Source organism: Haemorhous mexicanus, chromosome 4, assembly GCF_027477595.1.
Source record: "Haemorhous mexicanus isolate bHaeMex1 chromosome 4, bHaeMex1.pri, whole genome shotgun sequence".
In the NCBI taxonomy this organism is placed as follows: domain Eukaryota; kingdom Metazoa; phylum Chordata; class Aves; order Passeriformes; family Fringillidae; genus Haemorhous; species Haemorhous mexicanus.
This window is the reverse complement of record NC_082344.1, coordinates 77,103,256-77,117,396: the sequence shown is the minus strand read 5'-3', so window position 1 is coordinate 77,117,396 and position 14,141 is coordinate 77,103,256. Positions and strand designations below refer to the sequence as shown.

The window sequence follows — 14,141 nt, the reverse complement described above, 5'->3', positions numbered from 1 at the left end:
CAGCTGCCCAGGGCAGGGGTGGAGTTCCCATCCCTGGAGGGCTTTAAAAGCTCTGTGGATGTGACACCTGGGGACAGAGTTCAGTGGTGACCTTGGCAGTGCTGGGAGTGGTTGGACTTGATGGTCTTAGAGGGCTTTTCCAACCTAAACATTCCATGATTCTTCTGCGTGGAATTTGCAGCCAAGAGTCCCTGAACAAACCCCAGTGGGTCCCAGCAGGAATGGGGTGGAGAAGCAGAAAGGAAATTCCCACAGTGGAGCTGAAGGAGGAAAATGAGAATCCAACAAAGATGGATTCAAGTTCTGCCTTTACATATTTGGCCAATATCAGCAGGTCCAGCACCTCCTGAGCCCCATCAGGACTTTACAAGGCATGGAGAGACAGGAGCCAGGGAATGGCTCCCACTGGGAAAGGGGAGATTGGGCTGGGATCTTGGCAAGGAATTGCTGGCTGGGAGGGTGGGCAGGGGCTGGGCTGGAATTCCCAGAGCAGCTGGGGCTGCCCCTGGATCCCTGGCAGTGCCCAAGGCCAGGCTGGACACTGGGGTTGGATCCACCTGGGACAGTGGGAGGTGTCCCTGCCATGGATGGGGTGGAAGAGGATAATCCTTAAGGCCCTTTCCCACCCAAACCATTCCATGGTGACCTGGGGAATGAAGACAGGATCATCTCAGGGGTGTGAGGAGGCCCTGAAGCTGTTCCTACACCTGTGCAGGTGGGGGATTGGTGCAATTCCAGGTGCCTGGAATTGCTGCTCTGGCATCAGCCCCCCCCAGGGGGAAACTTCACCCACTCAGCTTCTGGCAGCTGGCACAGTCGTTAGCAGCCAGTGCTCGTTAATCAGTGCAGCTGATTAATGCTCTGCAGCCTTTTAGAGCTGGAGCCCAGCAGAGCTGGATCAGGCCCTGGCTGCTCTTACTCAGCACAAAGGATGGATCTCAGTCTGGAGCAAAACATGGAAGCAGTGCCAGCAGGACAAGCAGAGGTGGGGCAGGGCTGTGTGCCCCTTGCAGCCACCCTGGAATCCTGGTGGTTGGACCTTGTCACCTTCCCTTGTCACCTTCCTTTGTCACCTTCCCTTTCCAGCTGGGAAGGAAAATTTGCCATGGTTTGCCCTGTTAAAATGTATTTGTGGAGGTTGTGACCTCATCCAGCTGAGTGGTCGGGTACTGAGCAGCTGCTCCCCTCTTCTGGGGAGCTCAGATCCGAGGGGGATTGGGGAAAAATGTCCAACCCTCTGCTGATCTCCAGGCTGGGAATGCCAGGAGAGGTTTCTCTCAACGCAGAGAGTGGCTGCCAGTCTGGGGTGCTTTGTGCCTCAGGGTCCATCAGCTTCTCCCAAAACTTCTGGAGACTTTGTGTGCTCACCCAGAGCTCAAAACCCCTGGGAGGAGCTGGGCTGCAGCTGTGGGGGCGTTCTGGCTGCTCCTCCCTGGCCTAAGCAGAAGAGGACATGGAGCAGGGTGGGGCCGTGTGGGGACCAGGCTGGGCACGGCCACCACAGCTGCTTTGTGACAGCAGGAGAGGGCACCCACGGGCTGTCTGTGCCCCAAGGGAGCTGCAGCTTTCACTCAGGGCGAAGGGGTGCAGGCTTTTCTTTGTCCCTGGGTTGCCAGGTCTCTTCAGTGGTGTCCTGTGGGTGCTGGAGCAGAGCCAGGAGTGTTCCCTGCCCCCAGACTGGCACAGGGGACTTAGGTGGGATGGATGGCTTCAGTGGGCACCTTTCCAAGGAGCTGCTCAGAGCAGGATGTGGGAAGGGGCTCTGCAGCTGCCAGGAGTGGGAGCAGGGGGTGTCCATGGTGGGGGCATCACTCATGGGCCGAGGAGCTGCCAGCTGAACGCCCTCCCTGCTTTGGGACCGACCAGCTGCACCATCACCAGCGTCAGCTCTTGCCTCAAGGTGGCATTTTGTGCTTTAAAATGTGTCTGAGGCGCTTGGTGGATGCACAATAACATGGGAATAGTTGTCCAAGAGACTTTGTGATCTTGCAGTGCCACCTGCAATTCCTCCCAGCACCTGGGCAGGGACATCTCAGGGTGGAGCCCCAGGGCTGGACATCCCCCAGGCACCTTGGCAAAGCATTTAATTTACTCCTTCTTCTTAAACCTTGGTGTGCCCAGAGCTGGCTGATCCACACCCATATCTCTGCCCAGCCAAGAGGGGAACCCTCTGGAGCTCTGTGGTGCAGGAGGCATCAATCCCATGGGATCTGTTATGGGGCAGGGCCAGGTCCCCTGTCCTGGGAGGGGATTGCTCCTCCCAAGGATGAGGCAAGGCCCAGAGGAGGGAGCCTGGCAGTCAGAGCAGCAGATGGATGTGGGGTGTCCACACCACACCCCCCGTAGTGATGTGAAAACGTCTGAGCCTGCTGAGCCTCCTTGGGGTGGTGACTCCACATTGCTGCAGTTGTTCCTGAGGAAGATCAATGAAATCCCACAGAGAGGTCCCTCAGTCCTGCTTGAGCAGGCAGCAGGGTGCTGTCAGCCTCACTTGGGGTGAGATTCTGAATTCCAGGTGTGTCGAATCCCTTCCACCTTGGGATCCCCCCTGGGGTTTCAGGCATCTTGGGCAGAAGTGATGTGACAAGGGACATATGGGAGGCAGGACAGAGTCCATAGTGGGGACAGGGTCCTGTCCTGGCCACATGCTCCCTCCTGCTGGGCTCTGGTTCCTGGGCCTCCCTCAGCCCTGTCCCTCCTTCCTGTCCCAGCATGAGCTCCGTGTGTGCTCCCCTGCTGGTCATGCTGGCAAACCAGTGAGGAGGCACTGGGGTGAACTGGGAAAGGCTCCTCTGTGTGCCTGCACTGATTCAGGTGACCCTGGTCCAAGAGCCCGGGCTGCTCCTCGTGCCCCCGGTGCCCCCAGCACCGGGACAAACTCACCTTGGGCTGCGAGAGGTGGGGAAACCTCTCTGGCTCCTGGGCAGAAGGGGAATGTGGAGGAGTGTCCTGGGAGCAGGGCCACCCCTTCCTGGGTGTCGTGCATGCCCTTTCCACGCCGTGACTCCATAATCATTGCTGTGCCTAACAAGAGCCAGGCATGGATTGGTCATTGCGCTGCTTGGAGCGTCTGTGGTGTGTGTGGTGTGTGCTTCCAGCCCTGTCACAGCATTAACCAGGAGGACTGTTCTGTCTTCCCTCCACAGCCTGGAAGTGTCTCCTCAGGTAGAAACCAGCTCAGATGCTCCTTCTCATTGTGCTCCCTGCTCCCCTGCCCCGTGCCCTGCTGCCCTTCCCGCTAGCATGCCGAGCTCTAACCTCCCTCCCGCTCCTGGAGACAGACAGGCCGGGTGCTTGGCCCCCACCAATCCATTCCTCAACTCCCTGCAGAGCAATCCCTTCTTTGAGGAGCTCCTCGCTGACCAGGTACTAAATTCTCCTTCACCTACTCACTTTCTCTCTAGTTTCCCGCCTGGGCCGCGTGCTGCACCCGAGGTCGCTGAGAGCTTTTATTCCTCTGAGGATTGCAGTCCCTCTGGCTCCCCAAGGCAGACGGAGCCCCAGAGGGAGTCTCCAGCCCAGAGCGTTGGTGTCCCCGTGCCAGAAACCAGTCCCCCAGCACCGGGAGAGCTCCCTCCGGCCGACACCGACCCCGCCGTCCCCCCGCTGCCCTCGGAGTGGGACGACACCTTCGATGCCTTTGCCACCAGCAGGCTCAAACCAGAGCGGAACAAGGAGAACTTCTTTGCCTCGGTGGCAGCAGAGGGCATGGCTTTCATCGATGACCCCAGAGCCAGCCCGACGGAGAGCTCAGCGGAGCCGCCCTGCCAGAAGGGCTCCAAAGTGTTTGAAAAGGCCGCTGAAATCCCTGCGGCTCTCCGCTCTTGGACAAATTTCTCCGCTTTAGACGTGGGGGCCAACCTGGTGAGCACCACCCAGGAGGCCACGGTGATCGAGGACGTGCTGAGCCCGGTGTCCGCGGGCTCCATGGCCAGGAGGAGGAAAAGCAGCACGCCCATGGTCTGGACAGCCGCCTTTGCCTCGGGCAATCCCGGGGACAAAGAGGCGTCGACAGGACTGAGCACTGAAAATAGCGCTAGGCAGGCGGGGGACAGCGGTGAGGAGGAGTCCTGCGGCACAGGGACGAACGGCTGGATGACCATAGCCACGGAGAGCGCCGCTGAGCCCGCAGAGAGCGCCGGGCAGCGCGCGGCTCCCCAGGGCCCCTTCGGCCCGCGCCCGCCCTTCCTGGGCGAGGGCACCTTTGAAGCCCAGACCTCGTCCCGTGCCGCCACCTGTGTGCTGCCCCGGAGCTCCTTCCCCCCCGAGCCGCCCCCCGAGGCCCCGCCCGGCGGCTCCGTGGCGGCCGTGCCCCCGTGGGTGCCGGGGGACGAGGCGGGCGCGGAGGCCGGGGGCGGCCCGGAGGGCGCCTTGGACATCCGCAGCTCGGTGTTCCGGCTGCAGGCCAGCATGCGGCTGGAGGCCAGCGAGGGCCTGCTGCAGTTCAGCTCCGACATCCGCGAGAGGCGCGTGGTGCTGGCGCCGTGGGCCGGGCCCCAGGGCCGCCAGGAGCCGCCGCCCGGCCTGGCCGGGCCGCCCCCCAAACCCCCCCGGCGGTTCGCAGCCGCGGGCGCCGTGGGGGACAGCGAGGACGAGGAGCCTGGTGGCAGCCAGCGAGGCAAGCAGGAGCCATGGGAAGACTCAGAGGGCCCAGGAGCAGAGATGGGATTGCCGAGGAGCCGTGGGAGCAGCGAGCCCTCCGTGCCGGCGCCTCCCAGCCTGCCCGCCCCGGGAGCGGCCGCCGCTGAAGCGGGGAGAGAGTTCGCAGTGTCCGACGGTGCCAGAGCTGCTGCTGTGGACTCAGCAGCTGGCTTGGAGACAGGAGCCGGCCAGCTGGGGACAGGGGACACCTCTGTGGGGGAACGCCCATCAGACATGAACGAGACAGATGTGACAGAGCGATTTGAGACTTGCACATCCAAGTTCTCCCTGGATGGACTGGACCGGTCGGGTGCTGAGGAGAGCTGGAGCCAGCCCCGTTTATCCCCTCAGGGGGCCACAGACAGTGCCAAGTGGGAAACGGCCTCCAAGCAGGAGCTGTTCCCTGAGGAGCCCAGTATATCAGGACTAAACCTATCTTCCAAGCTAGACCTGGGCCAGCCGACCAGCTGGACAGCTCTGGAAGAGCAGGAGGCAGCTGGGCATCCACACCCGCAACCCCAAAGGTCAGAACACAGGCAGAGGCCGTCCCAGCTGGAGCTGGCGTGCCAGGATGGCGAGGGGCGAGCAGGAGGGCAGCCCAAGCCCCGTGCCCCTCCCCAGGAGGCAGAGCAGGGCAGGACCCCCGCCAGCGAGGAGCCCGAGGGGCACTGGGCAGAGAGCAGGGTAGACTTCAAGAAAGCCGATTTCTGGAAGCCAGATAGGGCAGAGAGGCACACACAGGGAGCTTCAGCCCTGAGAAACCCCTTTACCCTGGCGCTGAGCCCCAATTCCCCGAGCAACCCCTTCGTGGAGAAGCCCCCAGCGCCTGTCCCTGTCCAAGCTGTGCTGCCCGAAAAGCTTGAGCAGGGCGACTTCAGCTTCTGCAGCCTGCAGGAGGAATCCCCCGGGCACGGCTTGCAGCCCACTAACGCTACCCCCCTGCATGTCAGCCAGCCCCTGGCCTTCTCCACCCCTTTCCTCGTGGCTGCCACTAACCCCGAGCCGTGTGGCCGCCCCCGGCCCCCCGCGGGGGTCCCCGCCCGCCGCGCCGCCGCCCGGCCCTGCCCGTGCCCGCAGCCCGGGGAAGCTTCGGCGCTCCTGGTTCTGCCCAGGGAGACACGGCCGGCTGAGAAGCCCCTTGGCCAGCAGACGACCAGGTGAGCACTGCGGGAAGGCGAAGGGCGTGTGTGTGTGGGAAGGTGAGCCCTGGCCCCTTCTGCTGCTGGCTCCTGCTGCTGCTGGCAGGGCTGTGCTCGGCTGAGCTCGCTCCGAGGAGGCTGCTCCACGCCGTGCTGCAGCTCCTGTTCCTTCACCTTCCCCTGGTCCCAGAGAGCCCAGCCCGAGCTGCTGGGAGCCTTGGCTCTCTGGGATGCTGGTGGGAGTGACCTCTGGTGTCTGGTGTGGCCAGGGCAAAGGGTTCCATGCACCCACAACCTGCCCCAGCTGGAAATTCAGAGCTGCACCCACATTGCACCCAGTGCTGATTTTGGCTCCATCATCCCCCCCTGTGCTTGCAGAAGAAATGCCTTTTCCATGCCTGCCAGGAGAGCTTGTGGCTGTTAATGCTCTCCTGAGCTCCCTCATGGCATGTGCACAGCTGCTGCCCCTGCCCTCGCCATCCATCCAGCTTTGGCTGCTTTCCTCTCAAGTGCCCATTGGGTACTGAAAACCTTCTGTCCATAGCAAAAAAAAGAGTTTTTCCACCAGGGCAAAATGCCCCTCTGCCCTCCCTCCTGCCAAGATGCCCATTGGTGATGAAGCACATGGGATTTAGCCTTGAGGCTGATGGGAATGGGAAGGGTGAAAGAAGGGGCTGCTCCTCCTCCCAGGTCAGTCCTGGGTCTGTACAAATGCCACGAAGCAAAGCTGGGCAGTTCAGGGCATGGGATCTTGCTCTGTGTCCTTCAGTTCATCTCATTTTCCTCGTTCTCCTTCCCCTGGTCTGCCTGGGCTCTGCCTGCCCAGGGGATTTACCGAGCTCCAGCGGGGATTTATTGATCAGCCTCACTGATCATAAGGCAAATGGAGCTTCCTGGGGGCACCAAAATGGTAAAATCCCACCTGCCCCAAGAGCAAGACTGGTTGTGGCTCTGGGGAGAGGAAAGGAGGGAGGATGGGGCCAGCAGAACTCACTGAGCTCCAGTCCTTCCACCAGGGGATCCCTCCCTGGGTTGAGCATGAGGTGCAAAGTGATCTTGGGAGCAAAGACAGCATCTGGCTGGATCTGTCAGATGATATTTTTTCTTCTTATTTAGGCCAGACCCTCCAATCATTTTTAATTGGATTATTCATCCAGCAGCAGATAGTCTTCTTCAAAATGCACAGGGCTGCTGCCCTGAAACATGGATTTTGTTATGTTTCATGGAAAGAGAAGTGTCCTGCTATCCCAAAGGGATCGCTGGGGCAGTGGAGTCTCTGTGTTGGTAGTTCCTGCTCATGGCCATCCCCAGCCTTGCCTGTGCATCCATCCAGGCCTGGCTGGCTCCTGGGATGGAATGGGCTGGGATCCAAGAGCTGCATATCCTGGATATCAGTGCTGGCTTCTGTAGTGACACATGGCCAGGAGCTCCTGAACTTCCCTGCTCGGGTTCCTCCAGCACCTTTTGGATACTTGCTGTGACTGAGGAACCTCTGAAGAGCTCCTGAGGCCTCTGGGGAAGGCTCTGAGGCTCTGAACTGCTTTGTAGGCCTGGGGAGATGTGAGAACTGTCCCACGGTGAGGGAGGAAGGCTGGAAGGGATCTTTTCCCAATCCCCATGGCCACGCTTCCCTTCCCAGGATCATCTCCTGTTGGAATCACCAGAGGCACACAGATGAGGAAAAGATGGTAGGAAAGAGGTGGAAGGAAAGAGGAAATACTTCCAACTTGGAATGGTCATTAAGTCCTGGCTGGAACAAAAGGGTCTGCAGGTGAAGGGGAGAGGGTACCTGGTGTGGGATGGTGAGAGTTTGGGGTGAGGGGCTTCAGTGCCTCCTCAAGAGAGCTGGAAATGGGCAGTGGGGTCCCATGGCCCTTCCCAAGTGGCCAGAGGCTCTTTGGTCATCTTGTGTGGCTGCTGGGGCAAGGGAGCATCAGCTGTAGCTCCCAGGTGCCTGGAGGGCCCTTTGCTGCTCCTGGGGATAGGGCAGGATGGTGGCTCCACTGCTGGGGACGTGTCACATCCCTGGGACAGGAGGGACCCCCAGGACACCCTGGGGCTGTGCCTTGGGAGCTCCACTGCCTGGAGGAGCACGGCTGCTGTGCAGCTCCTGCTCCTCCACTGGAATGCAGCAGCTGTGCACCTCCTGCTCCTCCACTGGAATGCAGCAGCTGTGCAGCTCCTGCTCCTCCACTGGAATGCAGCAGCTGTGCAGCTCCTGCTCCTCCACTGGAATGCAGCAGCTGTGCAGCTCCTGCTCCTCCACTGGAATGCAGCAGCTGTGCAGCTCCTGCTCCTCCACTGGAATGCAGCAGCTGTGCAGCTCCTGCTCCTCCACTGGAATGCAGCAGCTGTGCAGCTCCTGCTCCTCCACTGGAATGCAGCAGCTGTGCAGCTCCTGCTCCTCCACTGGAATGCAGCAGCTGTGCAGCTCCTGCTCCATTGGAATGCAGCAGCTGTGCAGCTCCTGCTCCACTGGAATGCAGCAGCTGTGCAGCTCCTGCTCCATTGGAATGCAGCAGCTGTGCAGCTCCTGCTCCATTGGATGTGGGGCTGGCCCAGCATCCTGTGGCATGTGCAGGTGACAGGACTGGGGATGTCCCAGGTACCGAGGTGGTGGCACAGGCTGCGCCTCCCTCGTGTCATGAGTGCAGAGAATGCTGTGTTCTGAAAATGAGGTGTCAGGTTAGGTCACCTCATCTTGCTGATCCTCGTGGAGCCCCTGGAGCTGGGAGCGTGGCTTGGCCCACCCCGGGCAGATCTGGAGAGCTGATCCTGAGCCCAGCCATTCCCCCTCCTCCTCTAGACCCTTGCTCCATGCACAGCTGGCCCTTGGGTGCTGTGTGGTGCTCCAGGCACAGCAGCTGGGCTGTGGGAGAGGGATTGTCTTGGATTCCTTCTCTGTGAGGAGCATTTTGATGAGCATTTAAAGGCTCCCTTTGGGAGCTGCTGAGGGAAATGCACCTGGTTTTTTCCTGTGCTCTGCAGTGACCTTGGGAGCGCCAGTGAGAGCTGGGACAGGGCAAGGCTGGCTCAGAGAGGGGGACAGGGCTGGGCCAGTGTCACTCTGAGATGTTCCATCTCGGCCTTAAGCTCCATCATAACTCAGATCCACTTGGGGTGCAGTTCTGGATTAGGAGCTGGTGAGCAGCTGATTCCACACTCCAGCTGATGTTCATTTACCAGGAGAGGAAACTGGTCCAGCTTCTTGCCAGGTCCACCAGACCTTCAGACCTGGTGTGAGGTGGGAAGCTCCCCTGGAAGACCTGGTGCCACCATCCCAGGACAAACCCAGCTCAAGGAATGTCTCCAGCTCTTGGATCCTCCCAGGGTCAAATGGAGGAGGCAGAGCCCTTCTCTGCTCAGACGAGCCCTGCACACACCACCCTCAGTGGGAAGCAGTAGGATAAAGAAATCTTCTCCAAAGTACCTTTTCCAGCCCTGCAGCAGTGACTGTTCCCACTGGCCATGGGGGCTGGCAGCTGCCTGTCACCACTGCTGGGTGGGAATATCTCCCTGTTCCAAACACATCCAGGCATTCCCACTGGCTTCCCAGGGCAGCTTGGTCCCAGGGAGGCTCCCAGCCACGCTCTGGTTGTAGCCTCTGTGCTGGCTGTGGGGGTGCACGAGGTGACAGTGACATTTGGGGCTCAGGCCTGGCTGGATGAGCGGCCCTGGTGGCTCCCCCAGCCCTCTCCTCACCCCTGTCCTGCAGTGTCCTGGTGGTTGTAGCTCCTGGTCAGGGTTTAGTGCCCCCAGGCAGTGCTGGAGCCTCATGTGCAGAACAGCAGCTCCTGCAGCCCCTGGCACTGTCTGTGGCTCCCCCTTAGGGCTGTGGGATCCCTCTCCATCCTGTCCAGCTGCCCAGGAGTGCTGGGCTCTGTCCTTGTGCTTGGACATCTCTGCCAAGGGATCAGAGAATCACAGAGTGTGCAGAGCAGGGAGGGACCCACCAGAGACATCCATCCAACCCTGGCCCTGCTCAGACCCCCCAAATCCCACCCTGGGCATCCCTGGAGCGCTGTCCCAGTGCTCCTGGAGCTCTGGCAGCCTCGGGGCTGTGCCCATTCCCTGGGGAGCCTGGGCAGTGCCAGCACCTCTGGGGGAAGAACCTTTCCCACTCTCCATCCTGACCCAGCTCCAGCTGTTCCCTGGTCCTGTCCCTGGTCACCAGAGGGAAGAGATCGGAGCTGCCCTGTGCTGTCCCTTGGGAGGAGCTGATCCTTTGGCTTGTTGGAGCAGGTTGGTGGCTGCCAGTGCTGTCCCCTCCCAGCACAGGGACAGCAGGAAGGATCACCATGGTTGAAGAGGATTTCCACATCCTTGATATGTCCTGATCCCATCTCCATGGCTGAAGCACAGCTGGGATGCACAGCTGGGATGCACAGCTGGGGCACACAGCTGGTGGGGTTGTCACCTGTGAGAGGCTTTGCAGAGCTCCCAGGTGGGGGTTTGGATGTTTCCATCCCTATGGATGGATGTTTGGATGTTTCCATCCCCCTGGATGGATGTTTGGATGTTTCCATCTCAAGGATGGATGTTAGGATGTTTCCATCACAGTGGATGGGGGTCTGGATGTTTCCATCTCAAGGATGGACATTTGGATGTTTCCATCCCTATGGATGGATGTTTGGATGTTTCCATCTCAAGGATGGATGTTTGGATGTTTCCATCACAGTGGATGGACATTTGGATGTTTCCATCCCCCTGGATGGATGTTTGGATGTTTCCATCCCCCTGGATGGATGTTTGGATGTTTCCATCCCCCTGGATGGACATTTGGATGTTTCCATCTCAAGGATGGATGTTTGGATGTTTCCATCCCCCTGGATGGACATTTGGATGTTTCCATCCCAACAGATGGAGGTCTGGATGTTTCCATCTCAAGGATGGATGTTTGGATGTTTCCATCCCTGTGGATGGATGTTAGGATGTTTCCATCCCCATGGACAGATAGTTGGATATTTCCATCCCAAGGATGGTGCACAGCTGTGCCTTCTCCTTGCAGGGAGGGAGTATCAGGTCACTTCTCTTTCCATCATGCTGAGAAGAAACTGAACTTTGTTCAAGCCCAGAAAGAACCTTTTGGATGAAAAGTGAGGCAAAAATAAATGAAAGTCTAATTCCCCCTTAACTGGCTCCTCACCCTCCTTTTGGCCTCGTGGAGGGGGACAAATTCTGTGGTGGCTTTCTGGCAGGTGACATTCAGCTCTTGGGCTGGAGCATCAGTGGTGATCCCCGACTAATCTGGGGGTCCCTGGGCAGCAAAAAGCTGCTCTGGGCAGTGGATGCAGCAGGTTCTGATCACACTGGAGCTGCGTTTGAGCCCCTGGCAGTCAGGAGTTGTGACCCACAGCGTTCCCAGGGAGGATGGGCAGTGCAGGTGTGGGCACCAGGATCTCAGCCAAACACATGTGCTGGGGCTCCTTGTCTCCTGTCTGGGTGGGAGCAGCTCCATGGGCTCTGCCCTGCCCTGCTGGCTCCCCTCGGAGCTGGAGAGCTTTGGGTGGCACAGACAGGGGGATTCAGCGGCTCCTCAGTCTCCTGGGTGGTGCCATCCCTGTACAATGCCAGGGACAGGGAGCGCTGGGGGTGCTGATTGTCCCACCCTTGTTGCCCACAGCCCCCACCCCGTGAAGCCCCTGAGTGCTGTGCAGGAGGGCTCCAGCGAGAGGAAGCAGCAGCCCAGGGGGGGCAGCCTGAGCTCGGCGCTGAGCAATGGCCTGGAGAGGCTGAAGACGGTGACCACCAGCAGCGTCCAGCCCCTGGCCCCGGCCTCCCAGCCGGACAAAACCGACCCCAAGTTAAAGGTAGGAGGCTGTGCCACCCCTGCTCCAGGAGTGCTGCTGTGGGGGGAGCCAGAGCAGGGCCTGCCGTGGCGTGGGCGAGGGTCCAGGCCTTGGGCTGCTCTGCCTCCCTTCTCCCATGGGCTCTGCACCTCCTCACCCCATTGTTCTCCCGTCACCTGCTTTGCTTTGGGGGTGGAGTTGTGCAGGGTGTGAGTGAATTCCTGCTTGTAGAAACATGGAATGGGTTGGGAGGGACCTTAAACCCCATCCACTGCCACCCCTGCCATGGGCAGGGACACTTCCCACGGTCCCAGGCTGCTCCAAGCCCCATCCAACCTGGTCTCCACAAGGTATGGAAGGTGGAAGGTGTAGTAGCTGCCTGACTGATCCCCTGAAGGGTTCCTAATCCTGGCGGGGGAAGGTCCTTCCTGGAGCTTTGCTGACGTGAATATACTCCAAACACTGCTGTGCTGGGGCCAGCAAAGCACCTGTGTCACCTCTGAGGACACAGAGGGTGTTCTGAGGGTGACCTGTCCACTCCCACTCCCTTTGCCTCCCCAGTGTCACATGGAAAATGCTGCTGGGGTTCACCTGATTGAAGGACAAGCACAACCCTGTGGGTCTCTGCACCCTGTGGGTGCTGCAGGGAGTTCAGCTGGTGCTTTATGAGCAGCACACGAGGTCTCTGTGGGTCCCCTGTGCCACTCCTGCCTCTCCAGTTTGGAAAGACAGACATGGAAAGTAGGAGTACTCTGGCTGTCGCTGCATCCTGCATACATTACCAGGAGCAGAGGTTTTAATCCCAGTCCCTGAATGTCCCTCTTGCTTCCCACCAGGACCCTGCCCAGCTGGACCAGTCAGCCAAGTATTACCACCTGACCCACGACGAGCTGATCCAGCTGCTGCTGCAGAAGGAGGGCGAGCTGAGCAAGAAGGAGGAGCACATCCACGAGCTGGAGAACTACATTGACCAGCTGCTGGTGCGCATCATGGAGCAGTCCCCCACGCTGCTGCAGATCCCTCTGGGGGGGGCCCAGGCCCCCTGAGGCTGCCCAGGGCAGCAGCACCCAGCAGAGCTGTGCCCCAGTAACCACCACGCTGCCAACACCCCCCGCGCCCCCTCCTCTCGCCCAAGGCCTCCAGTGGCTTCTGTTCCCAGAGTTAGCAGGAAGGGTTATCTGCTCCTTCCCAGCCCAAGCTTAGCCCAGCTCGGCTCCAGGGAGCTGTAGGGTGGTGGGCTGCCAGCACCCTATGGGGAGGAGCAGGGCCCTCCCCAGCAGGCAGGCAGGCGCCTCCCTGGGTTCCCGTCGCTGTGACCAAGTGCCACCTCCCGGGCACTCCTCCTGCCAGAGCTTTAAGTGACCTCTGGACATCTGAGAGCTGGAAACCATCTCCTCGTGACTTCATCCTGCTGCTGCACCTCTGCCCACACTCCTCCTCTCTCCCCTGAGGGTGGTGTCCCCTGGGTGGTGTTGGGCTGGTGGGTGACACTGGGGACCCTGAGACCCAGTGAGGCTCCCCCAGCACGTTCCTGAGCAGAGCCTGTGGGATGCCCCTTCCCCTCCTGCCCCAGTTACCCCCAGTGAAGGGTGAAGAACCAACTCCAGTTTGTGCCACTCCCTTACCACATTTGTGGGAGATGTTGCACAAAGGGACAGCACCAGGCCTGGGGTGGTGTCAGAGCCTGGCTGGGCCACGCTGGCTCTGTCACAGCACCACTGCCAGGCTGGCTCTGTCACGGCACCACTGCCAGGCTGACACTGCCTGGGTCCCTCGTGGCTGGACTGGGAATGTGGCAAAGGGAGCGTGGGATGGTGCCCCAGGAGTGCTGCAGGAGATCCTGTGCAGGCCCCACCCAGCAGGGGCTGCTGTGCCCTGGAGGGACTGAGGAGTGCAGAATCCACACTGAATTTCCACTCAGTATTCCCAGGAATGGCTGCTCACAGCTGCCCTGCCCTGCCTCTGCCTGATCTGTCCAGCACAGCCAGAAAATGCCCCCAGAGCAAGGCCTGAGGGGGTCTGACCCCTCTGCAGGGCCCCTGCAGGGTCAGGCACCCCAAACACTCCTGGCACAGCCCAGAATTCCTGAATCCTGGCAGGGCAGTGCCCAGCCTGCTCCCCTGATCACATCCACATGCTGGGATCAGCTCACCAGGGCAGTGCCCAGACTCAGGGGCAGCTCTGTCCCCTGCTGACCCCTGAGTGACCCCCCCAAAGGTGGAGCAGTGTGAGACCACGACTCTTTTCTTTGTTCCAGTTGTAAACTTGTCTGTTGCAATTTGCATCAAACGTCTCTTTTGGCGTGCCAATTTCCTTTTTTGTTTCCAGTTTTGAAGTAAAGTTATGTTTGAAGTAAAGTTATGTAAAGTAAGCTGGCCAAGGCTGCCAGGGACCCCCTAGAAGGCCTGAGGGGGTCCCAGCCCATACTCAGTCTCCACAGATAAGGAGCACTCCCCGGGGCAGCACTTTGGGGTGGAGTGAGGATGAGGAAGGTGTAGGACTGGTGTAATTGCACCAGTTTGGAGGGGTGTCATTTTTGTTAATTGGGGTTACATCTTTCCTATATGCTGAC

General features: G+C 60.0%; 1 protein-coding gene across 2 annotated transcripts in view; it reads left to right on the top strand.

Moving 5' to 3' along the window:
- The window catches only part of RAB11FIP5 (RAB11 family interacting protein 5), a 37,686-nt gene extending 23,760 nt beyond the window's left edge, over positions 1-13,926 (top strand). Inside the window, exons 4-6 of one of the 2 annotated variants that reach the window (XM_059845572.1) lie at positions 3,405-5,165; positions 11,404-11,590; positions 12,406-13,926. In XM_059845572.1, coding sequence (XP_059701555.1) covers positions 3,405-5,165; positions 11,404-11,590; positions 12,406-12,615 — 2,158 coding nt within the window. In that variant the 3' untranslated portion in view covers positions 12,616-13,926. Of the gene's footprint in view, positions 1-3,404; positions 5,799-11,403; positions 11,591-12,405 lie in introns of both variants that reach the window. The other variant, XM_059845571.1, reaches the window with a different exon arrangement.
- The last annotated feature ends 215 nt before the right edge of the window (positions 13,927-14,141 follow it).